The 16,350-nt window shown below is 40.2% G+C and overlaps 1 protein-coding gene across 1 annotated transcript in view; it reads right to left on the bottom strand.

Moving 5' to 3' along the window:
- Positions 1 to 16,350, bottom strand: part of LOC101856116 (ubiquitin carboxyl-terminal hydrolase 34) — a gene marked incomplete in the record, with an annotated part of 111,448 nt that overhangs the window by 75,212 nt on the left and 19,886 nt on the right. The window contains 12 exon segments of the mRNA XM_013085855.1: positions 639 to 721; positions 2,794 to 2,889; positions 3,862 to 3,951; positions 4,750 to 4,877; positions 6,317 to 6,435; positions 8,203 to 8,411; positions 9,644 to 9,831; positions 10,936 to 11,522; positions 12,500 to 12,728; positions 13,418 to 13,506; positions 14,593 to 14,701; positions 15,923 to 16,048. Of these exon segments, the coding sequence (XP_012941309.1) occupies positions 639 to 721; positions 2,794 to 2,889; positions 3,862 to 3,951; positions 4,750 to 4,877; positions 6,317 to 6,435; positions 8,203 to 8,411; positions 9,644 to 9,831; positions 10,936 to 11,522; positions 12,500 to 12,728; positions 13,418 to 13,506; positions 14,593 to 14,701; positions 15,923 to 16,048 (2,053 nt within the window).

The raw sequence follows: 16,350 nt of genomic DNA, 5'->3' as shown, positions 1-16,350 counted from the left end.
GGGGGGGGGGGGGGGAATTTAAATTTAAAATAACCCCAGTAGAGCAAGATTACGTAATTGACTAAAAATGGCAAACTAACTTGAACAGCAAATACACACAAATGAAACTGTAGTATTACGCTATTTATGATGTTATACAAAATTTTGCAAAAATGAGCAAATAAAAATGTTCACGTCATTTACGATAAGTTGTGCGCGGCCCATGGAAACGGAATTCATATTTTAAAAAGGCATTTTATGAAAACCCGACCAAGGTTCTTCAATTGCTAATAAAAATTGGAAAGCTCCTATTTCATCACAGTACTTGGCAGATCTGCTGTATGCATGGCCAGCCAGATCAGACCTGCTCTACCAATACTTGTAACTTCCACATTACCTTTCACAAGCAAAATATGAACATGAAACTTCAAAGTACTTCATCTGCATTTCAGGAAAACAAAAGGTTCAATCCCCCTGTCATAGGATCCTGGAAAAGTAAAACCTGTGAGAATTCCCCCCCCAAAGTAATCCACCCATTAGCAATTAGCAATCACAAATCAAGACTTGAACCTGCTACATCAGCGTAAGTGGCAAGCACTTTGCTTTTAAACTAACGAGTCCTCTGAGAACACGTACAGGATGACACATGAAAAACTTACGGAAGGAGTCTGGGGAATACTGGGAAGAGAAGACACAGGACAAGAACACAAGGCGGGCTGAGACCTCTTCCTTGAATCCGTGGCTGGAAAGAGAATCATAAACAGTTGACATCAAAGCATTCCACAAAATCTTTTTTTAAAATCCAGTGACAGATGGAGTAACAATATTGGAAAACTCTCCTTCACTGAAAGGGTCGGCTACTACAAACAAAATGTTTATCCTAAAAGCTAAGGGATTTATACGGCGGCAAATGAAACAAATAGGACATAAAATAAAGCCTTTTAGTTTTAAGTTTTAGTAGAGGTTTTACGGCGCTCGCAACTGCATAAGGCCATATGAGCGCCAGAAGATTAGAGGTGTTACAAGAGGGTAAAAAACATAAAAAAGAAGAAGGGGAAATAAGGACGATAGATGTCTGATAGGAAAGAAGAAGCAAACCCCACCAGAGCACCCGCCAACCACCCAATAATGTCTTGATTAAATAATTAGAGCTAATAACTTCAAAAGTCTATAAACCAACTTTTACAAAACCGGATCAGGCACATGCAACTCTATAACATCAGATTATACAACAAATATCAAAATGATGTCAAGAGGGGGTGGTTTTGGTGTAGTGGGCTATAAAGTCCTCTCAAATTCTCAAATGCCAAATATGGGACAGTCCAATGAAATTCGGGACAGTTGGCAAGCCTGATATACTGACTCTTGAGTACACTCTATCAAAGTGATAGTACTCAGAAGAGTAGAAAGAGCACATAATCCAACAGTAAGAGCACAACCATAACAGCTATTATTGTAAGAACGTAGCACATGATAATACACTCATAATGATTAAACATTACAAAGAAAATGTTTTTAAATGTACATGTAGTAGAAATAAGAGAAACATTAAGAGAAATCCCCGTCCACAATGCCAGACAGAAAGAGGACCAATTAATACCCAAGACAGGAAAGGTTTTTTAAAAAGTATACGTCAGAGCAAGAGAAGCCTTACTGGGAGACCCCGTCCATAATGCACAGGGAAAAAAGACCTCAAAATAAACCAAAAAACAACAACAACAAAGAAACATCCTTTTAAAATATATTAGAAGGAGCAATATAAAATTTATTGATAGGTTAAATATCAAACAGAAAAAGGATGAAAAAAAAAAAAAGAAAGAAGGAAAGGGGAAAAAAAGCATTTTTAAAAGTATATTTAGAAGCAAGAGAAACCGTATACCAGGCTGCCCTTCCCACAGTAGCTATACAGAAATCATTTTTTAACCCCTTCAATGCTGCAGGTAAATAGGCCCCTGTGCCGATGGAAATCCCATGAACCAAAGTGGCTCAGGGTGTGACCCCACTCTACCTCCCATAACTTTTTGATTTACGAATATTTCTTGTATGTATGTAGTATAGGGTTTTACGGCGCTCGCAACTGCTAAGGTCATATGAGCGCGCGAAACACAAGTTGTTTACTTCATTCATGAATTTCTGCATGTAAATGCTACAGTGAACCACGTTTCTATTGATATAATTTCAGGGGGATTTCATTGATCTGCCAAAAACAACACCACCAAACAACATACAACAACACACATTCGAGTAATGATAAACTGAGACCAAAAAAAGGGGAATACATTTTGCGCGAGTGTCTGCAGGTAAAGAGGAAGTGACAAAAGGCTTTTCCTACCTTATACAACGCTCGTACAATTCATATATATATGTAGGCCCATCTGTGTTTACTGCCAATAAATCATTTTTGTGCGGTAGATGTAGATGTGTTAGATCTAGATCTAATCTTCTCTTTGAGCTAAAATCTGAATCTGACGCTTTCAAATGGGGGGGGGGGAATAGAGGTACACATAAAAAGGAAGGTACCTCAATAACAATTACAAGATTTTAGTAGTAACTTCCCTTAAAGTTGGTATCAAACAACCTCTGTCACAGTCCCATATATTCTACAGGCCATAGGCACAGCACTACATGGTTCAGGCCCGTAAACTCTATGGGCGCGGCAGCGAAGAGGGTAAGTAAACATAAAAGCATCTTACTGGGAGATTTCACCTAGAAAGGTTGAATCATCATCATCATCATGAATCACCCACTAAAATATTAAATAAACAAACAAAACAAAATGTTTTTTACAGTATAGAGGTGCAAGAGAAGCCTTACTGGGAAGTCCAAGTACTACGGTCCTGAGACTGTTCTGTGAAGTGGACCAGGTTGTTGAAGAAGTGGGTCATCATGTGTAGTGACTTCTCCGCCCACCTGTACAAAAAAAAACAGTAAGCAGAAAAAAATTAAAGAAACATTTCAAATGAAAAGAAGAAAAAACAAACAAAAAACACTCCATTAGTTCTGACATCATCTTTTTCTTCTTTTTTTTTGTACACAAAAGCAGATGTAATTCATTTGAAACTCAAAACTAAATTCAGGTGCTAAAATAAAACACTGCTCCACTTTTCCTTTGTGCATGTCTTATTTAACCACCTCCTCCTCCGCCCCCCCCCCCTTCCGCTTTTCCCCTTTCCCTCACTCCTCTTCTCTTAGGCTTTCTTATGTCCTCCCTTCCCCACCCCACCTGTATAGCATAAACAAAAGAAACAAGGCCCTGAAATCAATAGTCTTGGCACCACACCTAACTTTTCAAGTTAGATGTGGAGATATTTTCAAAAACTCATCTTTTAGAAACTGAAATCAAATAATTTTTCCAAACATTGCAAGACCTTCAAAAAGTGTAGTTTTACATGAAAAGTAATTCTTTCAAATTTTTGTTTCAAACCCCACTCTACATTTTCGGATAATAATTTTGTAATGCAATGTTTACATGTTTAATTCGAAGATGGTCAGATAAAGCACAATTTTCACAAATACATGTTAATAAAAGTTTCTTCAATTATAACAATTATAACATAATAGCCCAAGTAATTTTTTCCCTAGGTGTCTAAATATTGGTATGGTAAAAATCCATGAAACCTGTTTCATATCCTCAATATCACAATGTTCTGTTTTGAATACTACAATCCAATTTATGAGGTATATTCATTTTCATTCAAGCCACAAGGTTCACTTAGACAAGCACTGCTTTCCCAAGTTTTCTCAAAACAAATAAAAGTGACCCACGCAATTATAGTGTCATGAGCACGACACAATAATTCAAGATATTTTAAACATCTCAAAGAATAATGCAAACCTATACAGCATAACATGTAACTTGTCAAAAGGAATCATTTCACTTACAAAACAACCTTGTAAGAGCCCCCTATTGGCCGCATACTATTGAAAGAGCTGAACAGCTTGGTGAGCAGTCGTAGAGAGACCACCACAGACCTAGGAGAAAAAAACAACAAATGAAACAAAAGAAACATTCAGGCAAAAATTATGGAACTCTCTTACTTAGCCATGCGTGAAGCAAGCAAAGAACTCTATACTTTTAAAACATAAGCCCATGAGAAATTGTAACTACAAGTGTCTCCATCGACACAATCATAAATCATTCAGGAGGCAGACTGTTTTAACCATGCCTGCCAGGGGCCAAAATCTGCGGAGAGGGACACAATATCCTGACAGGCAGAGATACTTAATAAACAACCTCCTAACACGGTAATCAAACACCTGTATTTAACCACTACACCACAGATGCCAATCTCAGTCATTAAGAAAAACAGTACAGCATTCAACTCGGACCAATTTAAGAGAGAAGAAAGATAAAAATTAAGGCTTCTTAAACTTTACCTGCAAAATGACTGAAGGGTAAACATTGGAAGGAAAGAAAACAAGAAAACTTTGTTAACACATCGCACAGAAGACACAATGTAACTGAAGCTCACTAATCGATAGTTTTTTCCCTTACAAAAAATTCAGAAAAAGGAACATATTTGAATGGTCTTATTTCAGTATCTTTTAAAGGTAAAACTAGCTGTACTGTCAAAGAGTTAAATATAAAGGATGAAACAATACAATATCTCTTTCTCTTCTTATCCTTGAGGGTGCTCACACATATGGCTGTGTCTGTATGGGTTAATGTGAGCACACAAATGTGTGCACATTTGAATGTGTATAGGTTTGTCCTTCCAGGCCTGCCTGCGCATATGTTTGTGCTTATGTCTAGTAAGAGAAGCCACTAACTTGTTTTTGGCCAAATTGTCTATGATGGCCTCAATGAACTTTGTCCTGATCTGCCTGTCATTGGAGCAGCACAACAAAGTGGTCAGAGCTTTTTCTGCTTCAGCTGCCATGCCTTCGGGGAGCAGATTCTGAGAAAAAAATAAAAACAATATTAAATATATTTTACAAAACAAAAAGACCTACAAATACTTCATGCTATAGTGATGTGCTACTAAGTTGTTGTTACTTCAACAAAACAGACTAAGATATTCATTTTCATTCTGAAAGACCAAGATACCAAACAACTGTCTTCAAATTTATCAACAACAACAACCAGTACAGTGCTATACGTAACCAAAATTAAAGAAAAGATACAATGTCCAGGTATTTTGAGTTTTGAGTTGTTGTTTTTTAGTAGAGGTTTTATGGCGCTCGTAACTGCATAAGGTCATATGAGTGCCAAGGGGCGAATGTCAACAAAGAAGTCCTTACAGGGAATCAGACTTAATCTGCTCACCTCTCTAGCTTCAGCAGCACAAAGTCTGCTTCGACTATCAAGGCAAATAGCTGGTCACAAGAGTGTGACAAACATACAAAAGAAGTAGAGGAAAATGACGATAGCAAGGATTAGGAAAGAAAAAGCAGCAGTTCCCTGTTGTAGTTCAGGCACAGTTATGAGAATGACATTGTTAGATCAGCCCATTTACAATTCTACTGTGCACTAGAACGAGAAATGCCCCCCCCCCCCCTTGGGAATGGCCTAAAGACACTTCAGTAAGTGGCACCGCCCCGGGGGGTAGTTTTGAGTTTAAATAAAAACAAGCACATCTACACAGTAACAGCCATTTAGTCAAAGAAAATGTAAGACAGACAGAAAGACAGTGGGAAGAAAATAAAGGGACCCATAGTGGTGCCCTCCAAACACTCCCTGCCACATATGATTGTTTCATAATTTTTGACAATTTTTTACTGCATTTGCAACACATTCGGTCACATAAGTGCAGAAGCTTAGAGGTGTTACAAACAAAAGAGTAACAAACAAAAAAAGGAGGCGGAGAGATACAGACCATATATATGTTTAATAGGAAAGAAGGAGCAAACCACTACAGAGCACCTGCAAACCACCAACCAGGATAATAGAAAACAGAAAACAGATAACATATGTTAACAGGACACAGAAAACAGACAACACACTGCAATATAATGTTTTAGTTTTAGTTTTAGTAAGTGTTTTACGGCACTTGCAACACAATAAGGCCATATAAGTGCCGAAGATTAGAGGTGTTACAAGAGAGTAACAAACATAAAAAAGGAGGAGGAGAGATTTGGACAATAGATGTTTAATAGGAAAGAAGGAGCAAACCACACCAGAGCACCCGCCAACCACCCACCAACATAATGTTTGTTCGTTTTAGTAAAGAGAAACACATCAACACAATTCAGCATTTACTGCTTGGAAAAAGCACATCAGACAAACAAATGACGGATAGAAAAGAATAAGGATCTACCAGTGGTGCCCTCCAACCACTCGCTTCTACAAAAGAAAAGTGAACTGATCACACGCAACCACTGAACACAGTAAACCCACCGCCATGTTGTCCTGCACCAGGTCCCAGAGAAGCGTGTGTCCAGGCTTGCACACCTCCTCTAGCCTGAAGTCCGAGGCAGGACTCTTACTTTTCTGACTTGCACGCCGCACCCCAGCACCTGTGGCAGTGAGAGAGATCACCTCACGTTATTTATATCCACCCACATTCCATCAACTCATTCCAGCCTGAAGAACACTGGCCTTTTACTCTTCGGACAAATACAACAACAATAAAAAAACTTTTCACGGATCCCAGCAGAGGATCTTTATTTCAAAGTTTTGTTTACAATATCTGACGCAATAACCGTCATTTACAGCTAGACAGGCTGGAACAATGTGCGGGAAAAAAAAAGAAGAAAGACCTACCAATGGTTCCCTCCAACCACCTGCTCTATTTCACGATAACGTAAATGGACTTTTAATCACGACACAGAAGCATGGGTTTAAAAAATTAAGCGCGCCTGTCCAAAAAGAAAGACAATAGTCCAGTGGACCTAGTAAATGAACTCTTAATCCCCACACAGAAGCATGTTTTGTTTTACATGCTTTATTAAGAGTTTTATAGCACTAGGAACACAATTAGGTCAAATAAGTGCAAAAGATTAGAGGTGTAACAAAAGAGTAACAAACGCAAAAAAGGAGGAGAGATAAAGACGACAGATGTTTGATGAGAAAGAAAGAACAAACCGCACAAGAGCTTCCCCAATCACCCACATAGTCCAGTGGACCCCACAAACTGACTCCTTCAAAGTCACTGCCTAACTAACAATGTAACTGTCATGTATTGTCCCAGGAGGACACTTGAATCAACAAAAAGACCTAGAACAGCTTACTCTCACTGAAAAGATAGAAGGGAAAAGAAGCAGAGATAGACTGGAAGTAACTTGTTCATAGAACTTGCACAAATTTAAGGCGGACAAGACCAGGATAACATTGGCTTTTTGGGAGCTTCAGAAAGGAGAAAGGAGTGGCAAATCAAGATTACCAATGGCCTTCTCGGACCTGGCATTTTGAAGAAGTAATTATACATGGCATACCCCAACGATAACATAGGACTTTTACTTTAATGTTTTCATAAATCATATCACACTGATAATAGATGATTGATGATAAAGGACTCACATCAACAATGTTGGGCACAGATAGGCCATCTCCCAAGAACTCTTTTTTAAAGGAGAGGCTAAAGCCTGTCAACTTAAACTTCATGTCAATTTTTATGCACTTCTTTTTGTGTGTGTGTGTGTTGAATGTCTACATCATTTTATCCTGATGATGTATTTGACCATGTGAAAATATCATCATCATGATTTGCCTGATTTGAAGAAGTCATCAGCACTCACTATTTAAAGCACCACAGACACCACATAGCTACCATGAGCTGCCCCGCCAAGAACAGGTGATTATCTTCCAACTAAGAACCCAATACACAAGACTGAGACAACATATGTACAGATGTTTTAAACCAGCACAATCACCAAAATGCCAGTGTGGAGAGGCGGACCAAACAGTTGAACACATCCATCAGCACTGCAAGACACACAGGGCCCTGAGACAGGAAACGTGTCCAACCCCACTGACACTACAAGAGAAACTATACTGGCCAACAGATGAACTGAGCAGGATGGCCCAGTTTATGACAGATATCAGACTTCAAGTGTGATGCGATCGAGAAGAAAAAGAAGAAGAAGCACTCACTAATCTCTTTACTCGAATGCTCTAAAAAAAAAACTATATCATCCAGGTCATTCCCAATCACAATCTATTCAGCTATTCAGGTTCTCAAAATATAGTTTAAAAAATTAGGCTTTAAAAAATGGTGAAGTAGGCCCATTTATGCCCAGCACCATTGATAATTTAAATTATGTTGTTAATCACACATGGTATACCTCGAGGATGGTACAGGGCAGACATATGGCCAGCGGGCTGGTGGGGGTTGAACCCGATGTGAGCATTGATCTGGACCAGCTCCTCCTCGCTGACTCCCTCCTCACCGTCAAAGTCGGCCATGTTCTTTTCCGACTTGGTGCTCAGACCCGAGCTATGGCAGCTGCCTTCCTCTCTCTCTGGACTCAGCAGGATGGTCAGATCATAGGTTCTGAAAGCATGAACGAGAATAACATGCAACAAATTTCCTTTCTGTTTTTGTTGGAGTAAAGAGAGGTCCAACAACACAAAAAGGGTCATTTCGTGCCAGGGGAATAGTGGCAGAAAGAAATAATAGAGGGACAAAAAGAAATACTACCTACTAGTAGCACCCTCCAGCCACCTGCAAAGTCAGTTGATAGACAGACAGACAAGAGACATTTGACTTAATAACCTAATGGGTTCAGTACGACATCTGATCATTAAGTATTAGTAACAGTTTAATAGCACTTGCAAAACAAATAAGTCATATAAAATAGGAGCCAAAGATAAAAGGGGTTACTAGAGAGTAATATACAAAGGAAATAAGGAGGAGAGATAAGGATAATAGATGTTTGGTTGGCACAGCACCTGTCGACCACCCACATTCTCAGATCATAGACTAACGAAAATGCAGAACAAATTTCTGGTGATACAGACAGAACAAAGACATCTGAGTTCCACTCTTTACTGTCACCATTGAGTGATATCAAAATAATTCAGAGATGGCAGGCATCTTGTCTGTCCTTGAGGGTTTGTGTTGATGGAAGAGTAAAACATTTGCAATCAATCTTGTCCCTTAAGGTAACACACATTCTCTCATTATATTTTATGCTTACTTTTGACAAGTTGGCCTGAAGTACACACCATGTCTTTTACCTAACAGTGACTTGCTATATGCTGCAAGTACCATCATAGGCTTACAATGTATTTTTCACAGGGCATAATAACCAACATCTGGGGAACTGGGTGCCCCAAAAGAGACAGAAGAGAGTAAAATTATCACCAAAGATCAGTGCACCAACCAGTACAAAACCACTGAAATTAAACCAAATAAAATCACACAAAAACCAAACAATTTACCTATAACGATTTCTTGCCTTATTTGCAGCAGTCACTGGCTGCCTTTGATGAAAATTCACTTTATCAAGCACACAGAATTTTCTTTTCTTAACACGAAACTTTCCCTTCCGAGTTATGCTAGGCATCTCCCCCCCCCCCCAATTTTCTTCTATATTTCATGTACACTCTTCACAAGCAAGCCGAAGGTGCACACCATAACTTCAACCTTACAGTGACTTGCTACAAGCTGCAAGTACCCCCTTCCCCCCCCAACCCCCACCTGGAGCGCATGAGAAACATGTCTATGAAATTGTAATGTGCATACGGAAAAAGCTGGTTCCAACTTTCCAAAAGCATTCTTACACTGGTTTCAGATCTTTATTTTCCACACTAGCAAGACCCTCCTCATCCTCCTCCTCTGCCATCATCAGCTGCTGGCGCTGCTGCTCACTGCGACGGGCGGCTTGGAGCTGCCCCCCTTGGATGACAGCCCATTCTTCTTCACCAACGCAGCAGCCTCGCTTGTCTGCGATCTTGACTTGTGCAGCCTCCTAGGGTAAAAAAAAACCAAAACACTCCTGGCTGAACACTACAGGAAAAAAGTAAAAACTTCTGAACCCAAGTATACACTGTTAGGAACAGTAAAATATTCCTGAATCAGGAGAATGCAAGAGGAAAACAAAAAGAAAACCAAAACGCATAAAATATTGGTAATTAAAATAAAAATACTACAACAAAAAGTAAAAGCTACTGAGCCTAGGTATTATTTTACACCCCCCATCAATACAATTCAGATCATTTAGGAGTCGGGTTTTCAACCCTATCTGTCGAGTCCAACCCAGGCCGAGAGTGATACAATGTCCCAGCAGTAAGACCAACCAAGATAGACAATAAGAATTCTCCCCAAACTTAAATTGAACTTGAGTCTTCTGCATGCAATGACAAAACATTTAACAGCTACTCTAAAGACTCCAACACCTGTTTTGTATAATTAAAAGAAAGGAAATTGTGGAAAGCAATAGCAGATGGGGGGGGGGGGAATGAGTAATAAAGATCATGAGAAACTGGAAACTGCCAACAAAGCAAACAGGGGCTAAGAACTCACCTGGGAGTGGGGTAGGAATTCTTGCCTCAGCTATAGGAAGGGAGGAGGAGGGGGTGTGTGGGGGGTTTGCCTTGAGGTAAAGTGTTTGACTATCATGCCAAAAAGTGGCTGTTTCAACACCTAGTTAGTGTATGCATGTTTCAAGATTAATTTTTCTTCCCATTTTTTACACTCCTGACCCCAGGGTAAGTAAATCGTGAGCTCCAGGACCTAGGTTGTTTCTTTTGGGGGGGGGGGGTTCAAAATAGGATGAAAACCCCCAAGGCTTCCACGTACACATTGTGCATGTTAGTGGCATCTTGGCAAGTTAAAGAGAAAAAAAAGAACAGAATTGTCCAACCAAAACAAGTAAGTAAATCTCTACTCAACACAGACAAAACTGTGCTCAGTCTTTTTAAAGGGACCATTTGGCCCTCTTTATTGAGGGGTATGACCTCTAAAAAGGCAAATAGATAGCATGCATGATAATTAGTAGCACTGAGACATAGCAGGCACGCAGAAAAAAGAGGAAGTAATTTTATTCCTTCTAGGATACCACAAAGACACTCACCTTTGCAGAAACTTTTCTATCATCTGCTTCCTCATCCTCCTCTTCATCATTGTCCTCGTCTTCCTCCTCTTCCTCATGCACCCTCACCAGAGCCTGATCAGCAGCCATGAGCTGTGTTGCCAGCCTCTGGCTCCTCAGGGCTTTCTCAGCCTCCAGCCCCGCAGCTCCACGGTGACCCCCACCCACACTCGTCTCGTTCTCAGAGCTCATCTCCTCATCATCATCCTCCTCTTCCTCCTCCTCCTCTTCTTCCTCATCGTCAGACCCTGCCTCCTCCATTGGTGTCGGGTCGGGTGGCATTCCTGCAGCACCCACTACCAGTGCAGCCACCTGTCCTGGGCTAACTTCCGCTTTGCTGTTGTTGCGGGGGAACACATCAGGCTGGAGGCCAACAACGCGACCGCGCACCGAACGAGGGAGAGGGATACCCTCTTTAGTCACAACCACATCAACGCCTCCCTCATCCTCGCTTGACTCGCCCCCACACGAGGCATGGCCTGTCTTGGCCATCACACTGTGCACCACGGCGCGAAGGCGAGGATTTTCTTCCTCCTCCTCTTCTTCTTCGTAGCTGAGGTCTGACTGACCTGAGAGTAAATACAGGCAACTCAAAACATATCCACCCTATGATCAAGCGAATGAAATAAATAAACAAAGATCATTTCCTTTTGAAAAGTTTTACTAAATTGAAAATATTTCCTCTTACCATAGTAATAACATTTCAGACAGGCACTAAAAATTACCATCATCGCTTTCCGGAGCAAACCCAGTTACTAAACCTGTGCCCATTTTCTTGAACAACAACCTTCAGAAATCAATCAAGTATCACACTTTCGAATATAATCAACTTTTTCATCAACGTGTTTCCTATCAATGTATCCCTAATAAAAAGAATGGTAATCCTTGTGGATAGATGAAAGTAGACTTCAATTTCTACCAACATAACGATAAACTCTGACCTTTTATAACCGCCATCACTACCTACTTTTATGCTTACTAAAAAACTAGTTCTTGGATGCACTCACTCCTGGAAAGATGTCAAGTTGAAAATGTGCTCACAGTTTCCTTCTTAATTGTTAGTTGAAATATTTAGTGAAAGAACTACTTTCAAGCATAAAACACCTAAAACAAAAACATAAAAGCAGAATGTTTCAACATTTTACGCCAGCTAGGTTACACTTCATGAATTAATAAGTAATCCACACTACTTAGTTTGTCTTCAATATCAACTGACGTCCATAGTAGAAAAAAAGGGTTTCAATTCAGACAAGAAAACATTTCTTATAAGCTACAAGTAGAACGGAATGATCAGTTTTTCTGATTTAAAAAACCACAATTTTTGTCGCAAAAAAGCCTTAAAGTGATCTACGTCTCACTTTGGTAAAGGCCATTTTAAATAAAAAAGCAATTCATAGATAACCTTCCTTTCAAAACTGCACATAAACTCTTAAAAGACACCATATCGACCAATCAGATAGAAAAGAGGGATCAAAGGTCGTCCACATAAAAGTTCAACTAACTGCCCACGTGCCACCCCCTACAAAATTAGGAAAAAAATAATTACCCTCGATTGAGCTGTCGGAGGCCACCCCTGCGTGATGCAGGCTCAGGTGCTGCTGCTGGCGGTGGTGAAGGGCGTGGTGGTGGTGATGGTGGTGGTGATGCTGTGACTGTTGCGGCAGATGGTGCACGGTGTGCTGGGGGATACAGCCACTACAGCAGTGGTCATCCTCTGACCCAAGCGCTCCAGCCAGCTGCTCCGTCACCACAGCCACTGCAAGCTCAGGGTTGCGCTGCAACAGGCGAAGGATGATGGACTTCATCAACACGGGAAGGGAACCATGATATAGGAAACAAAATATTTAAAGTAGCAGCCCGCATTTGAATTTGCAATTACAGCAAGATGATCGAGCCATTTCTTTTTGGTCACCTTGTAACGTCAACAAAGCCAAAACCGCAAAACGTCTACAACTTTTAAGAATTTTTAAAGACTGTACGTTTTTTTGTTCCTCTCTATTCGATAAGTAACATTTTTAAACACCTGACTGTTTTGTAGAAATAACCCTGCTGTGATTAACTCTAACCAGCGGCAGAGAATTGCAAATTCTAATGCAGTTTAGAAAAAAAAACCCACAGAGAGAACAAATATGTACAAAAACAAAGGTGTCAATACTAGTACAAACTTGATCAGCATAAGACACTCAACTAAGTCACTAGCCAGCCTCTCAAACCACCTTTTAACTCATAAGCTCAGACACAATTCTGTTTGCTCATCTAAGTAAAGAGAAAAAAACATTGACATAACAGCAGTCATTTACTGCCTGGCAAAAAGCAAGAAACAACAGAAGGAAAGAAAAGAAGTAGGACTTACCAATGGTGCTTTCCAACCACCCACACAGAATTCTGTTTCAACTTTGTTAAAGGACATGGCCTTTTGTCAAATGACAGACGAACAACAACAGATTTACAACACAACACTCACCTGTGGCAACTTGGCAGGGGGCGGGGCACCACCGTCGTCAGAGTCACTGTCACTACTGCTCACCTGTGGAGCTGGCGCACGAGTGCTACCTGTGGGCACAACAGTCAGTTCTTTCAATTACCCTCTACACACACATTGAGGATTGCGGTATCACATACAAAAAGGCCAACTTCAAACTGTTCAAAAATCAACTTTCAGAACCTAAGATCTGACCATCCTGCTAAGCCGGGAAAGGGAGGAAGGCAGCAGCCACAACTCGGGTCTGAGCACCAAGTCGGAGCTGGTCCAGATCAACGCTCACATCGGGTTCAACCCCCACCGGACAGCTGCCCATATGTCTGCCCCCTTATATCCTCAAGGTATACCAAGTATGATTTAGGGCATAATTAAAAATACCAATGGTGTCGGACAGAAAAGGGCCTACTTCGAAATTTTCTAAAACCTTATTTTACTACTGTGTCGTAAAGCAGGGTCAAAAATACACCATCTCAATAAATGAGTAGAAATGTATGAAACGCCATAATTAAATTTGAGTTGAAATGATCTTCAATGGGTATTTATTTTTTAACTTCTCCTGTCAAATGGCAGGTGACCTATCTGTTCCTTGCTCGACTGTAGAGGAGTCAATTCTTTGATCTTTGACTACCACAGAGGAGCCAATGAAAACAGATACTGCAAAACTCAACACCCGATTTCATGTACTAAAAGAGCCAACTTGAAAATTTTTTAACCAAAAGGGTCTAATAATGAACATCATTTAAACATTCTGATAGCACAACCAAAACGGGAGCAGAAACATTCTCAATTACAGTGATTGCCAAGACAAACCAGGTTGTTCCAGGGGTTGACTTATAGGTGATGGGAACAAGAAGCTTCACATAAACCCAGTAATGGTCACTTTGTCATGATCACGCCATAAATGCCAGCCATTTTTTTTTCATGGTTCTAGTTTTTGGCATAGTTACAAAGCCTTCCATTTGATTAGTATTCTCAATATAGCAGGGTTCTGGTTTTTTGTACTAAAAATCAAACAGTTATGGCATTTTTACTTTAGCTCAAGCGAAATGGTTGACTTAGGTAAGTATTGTTGTTTTGTTTTTTTAAGTTTTCACAAAACAACAACAAAAAAGGACTTAGGTAATTGTATCATGACCCAGTTGATATTGTAAACTCACGTCTACTTCCTGGAGCAGCTCCAGCAGGGGTGAGCTTACGTCTCTGAGCCTCTTCCACCTGAAAAGCCTGCCACTGGCTTCGTGTCAGAATTGAGGACAGATAAAGAACCTGCAAAGAAACAGCAGCACTTCCTGATTAGAATAATACAATGTGCGCCGAACATATTCATAGAATTAGTCAAGAGACTGATACTTAAGATTTCCTACTTTTGTTACACATCAACAGAGTAACTGTCTAAAAAATAAATCTCAAACCTGTTTTTCATTTGCAATACTGAAAACCTCAATTCTAATGGTGGCAAAATTTGGTCAACATTCTCAAATAAACATTTCACTTTCTTCGACAGCTTAACCCAAACCATAGCTGTAACCCATCTGAGACAAACACTCACTTTAGACATATCCATTCTTTTATAACTGGTACTGGCAAGAAAATGGGAAACTGATATGAACATTTTTATGAAACTCTGATGAGACCAGAGAAAAATTTTACTTGAACGACCACAGCACTAAAATCACTTTCCGTAAAGACAGGTATCCTCAGTAAACATAATGTTATTTCATGAAAACTCTTCCAGAATGATCAATAGTTGGACACATCAACTTGGATGACATTCCAAACCCAATAAAAAGAATAAACAATGTTCATTTTACGGATTTTAGTTTTAGTAGAGCTTTTACGGTGCACGCAACTGCAAATGGTCATATGAGCGCCAGAAGATTAGAGGTGTTACAAGAGAGTAACAAACATAAAAAAGAAGAAGGGGAGAAAAGGACGATAGATGTTTGATAGGAAAGAAGCAGCAAACCACACGCCAACCACCCATTTTCAGGGGTTTGATAGTTTAGTTGGTATCATGCTGGACTACAGTTAGAGGGACCCTGGTACGAATTCCAAAAGGGGCTGTCTTGAGCTTGGGTTGTTTGAGGAGTTTTCAAGGATCTTCACTCACTACGCCTAGCAGTATCAGAGATGGACGTAAAATTCAGAGGTTCTTGCCTCCTAACCCTACAGACCAACGCACAGAACTCGGCAAAAACTACCTGTACCTTTCTGTGCACTGAACACACATCTGACCATGCAGTGACACAGATCGAGCAATCAATCAAAAGAGTTCCACTGCATAGGTTCTGCAGGCTCATGGAGAACCAAGGCCCAACGGAATAAACAACCTTAGTGCCCGAAGTAGTAATGAACCTATACCATACCCAGCCAGCTGACATCAAACATGAGAGAATAACAAGTACAACACAAGAACAATGCCATGGCAACAATAACACATCCACCAGCAGAGTAAACAGTTCAGACATGGTGACAGAGTTCACATACCGACTCATTGTACGAAGCCGGGTCCAGCTTATCTATCAAGTGCCTCAAGTGTCGGTTCTGCTCTGGCTCCACAGACTTTATCAAAGGCAGCAACACTTCGTACACTTGCTTACCACAGTGCTTCAGCTGGAAGTGAAACCATAAACATCTATAGATCAACAAAAAACACAAAAAGACTTGCGTTGTTTTTTTTAAATAAGAGTTTTATGGCATTTGCAACACAATAAGGTCATATAAGTGCCGAGGTTTAGAAGTGTTACAAGAGAGTAACAAATATCGAACAGGAAGAGAGATAAGAATGATACATGTTAGGTAAGAAAGAAGGAGCAAACCACAACAGAGCATCCACCAACTACCCGCTGACTTGTTTACAATTACTTGTTTCACGAACAGAGGTACATCAACAAGAAGACAATCTTAATATTACA

Source organism: Aplysia californica, unplaced genomic scaffold (genome assembly GCF_000002075.1).
Source record: "Aplysia californica isolate F4 #8 unplaced genomic scaffold, AplCal3.0 scaffold00414, whole genome shotgun sequence".
NCBI lineage: Eukaryota > Metazoa > Mollusca > Gastropoda > Aplysiida > Aplysiidae > Aplysia > Aplysia californica.
Note: the sequence above shows the minus strand (reverse complement) of the source record. Positions and strands in the feature narration are given on the sequence as shown.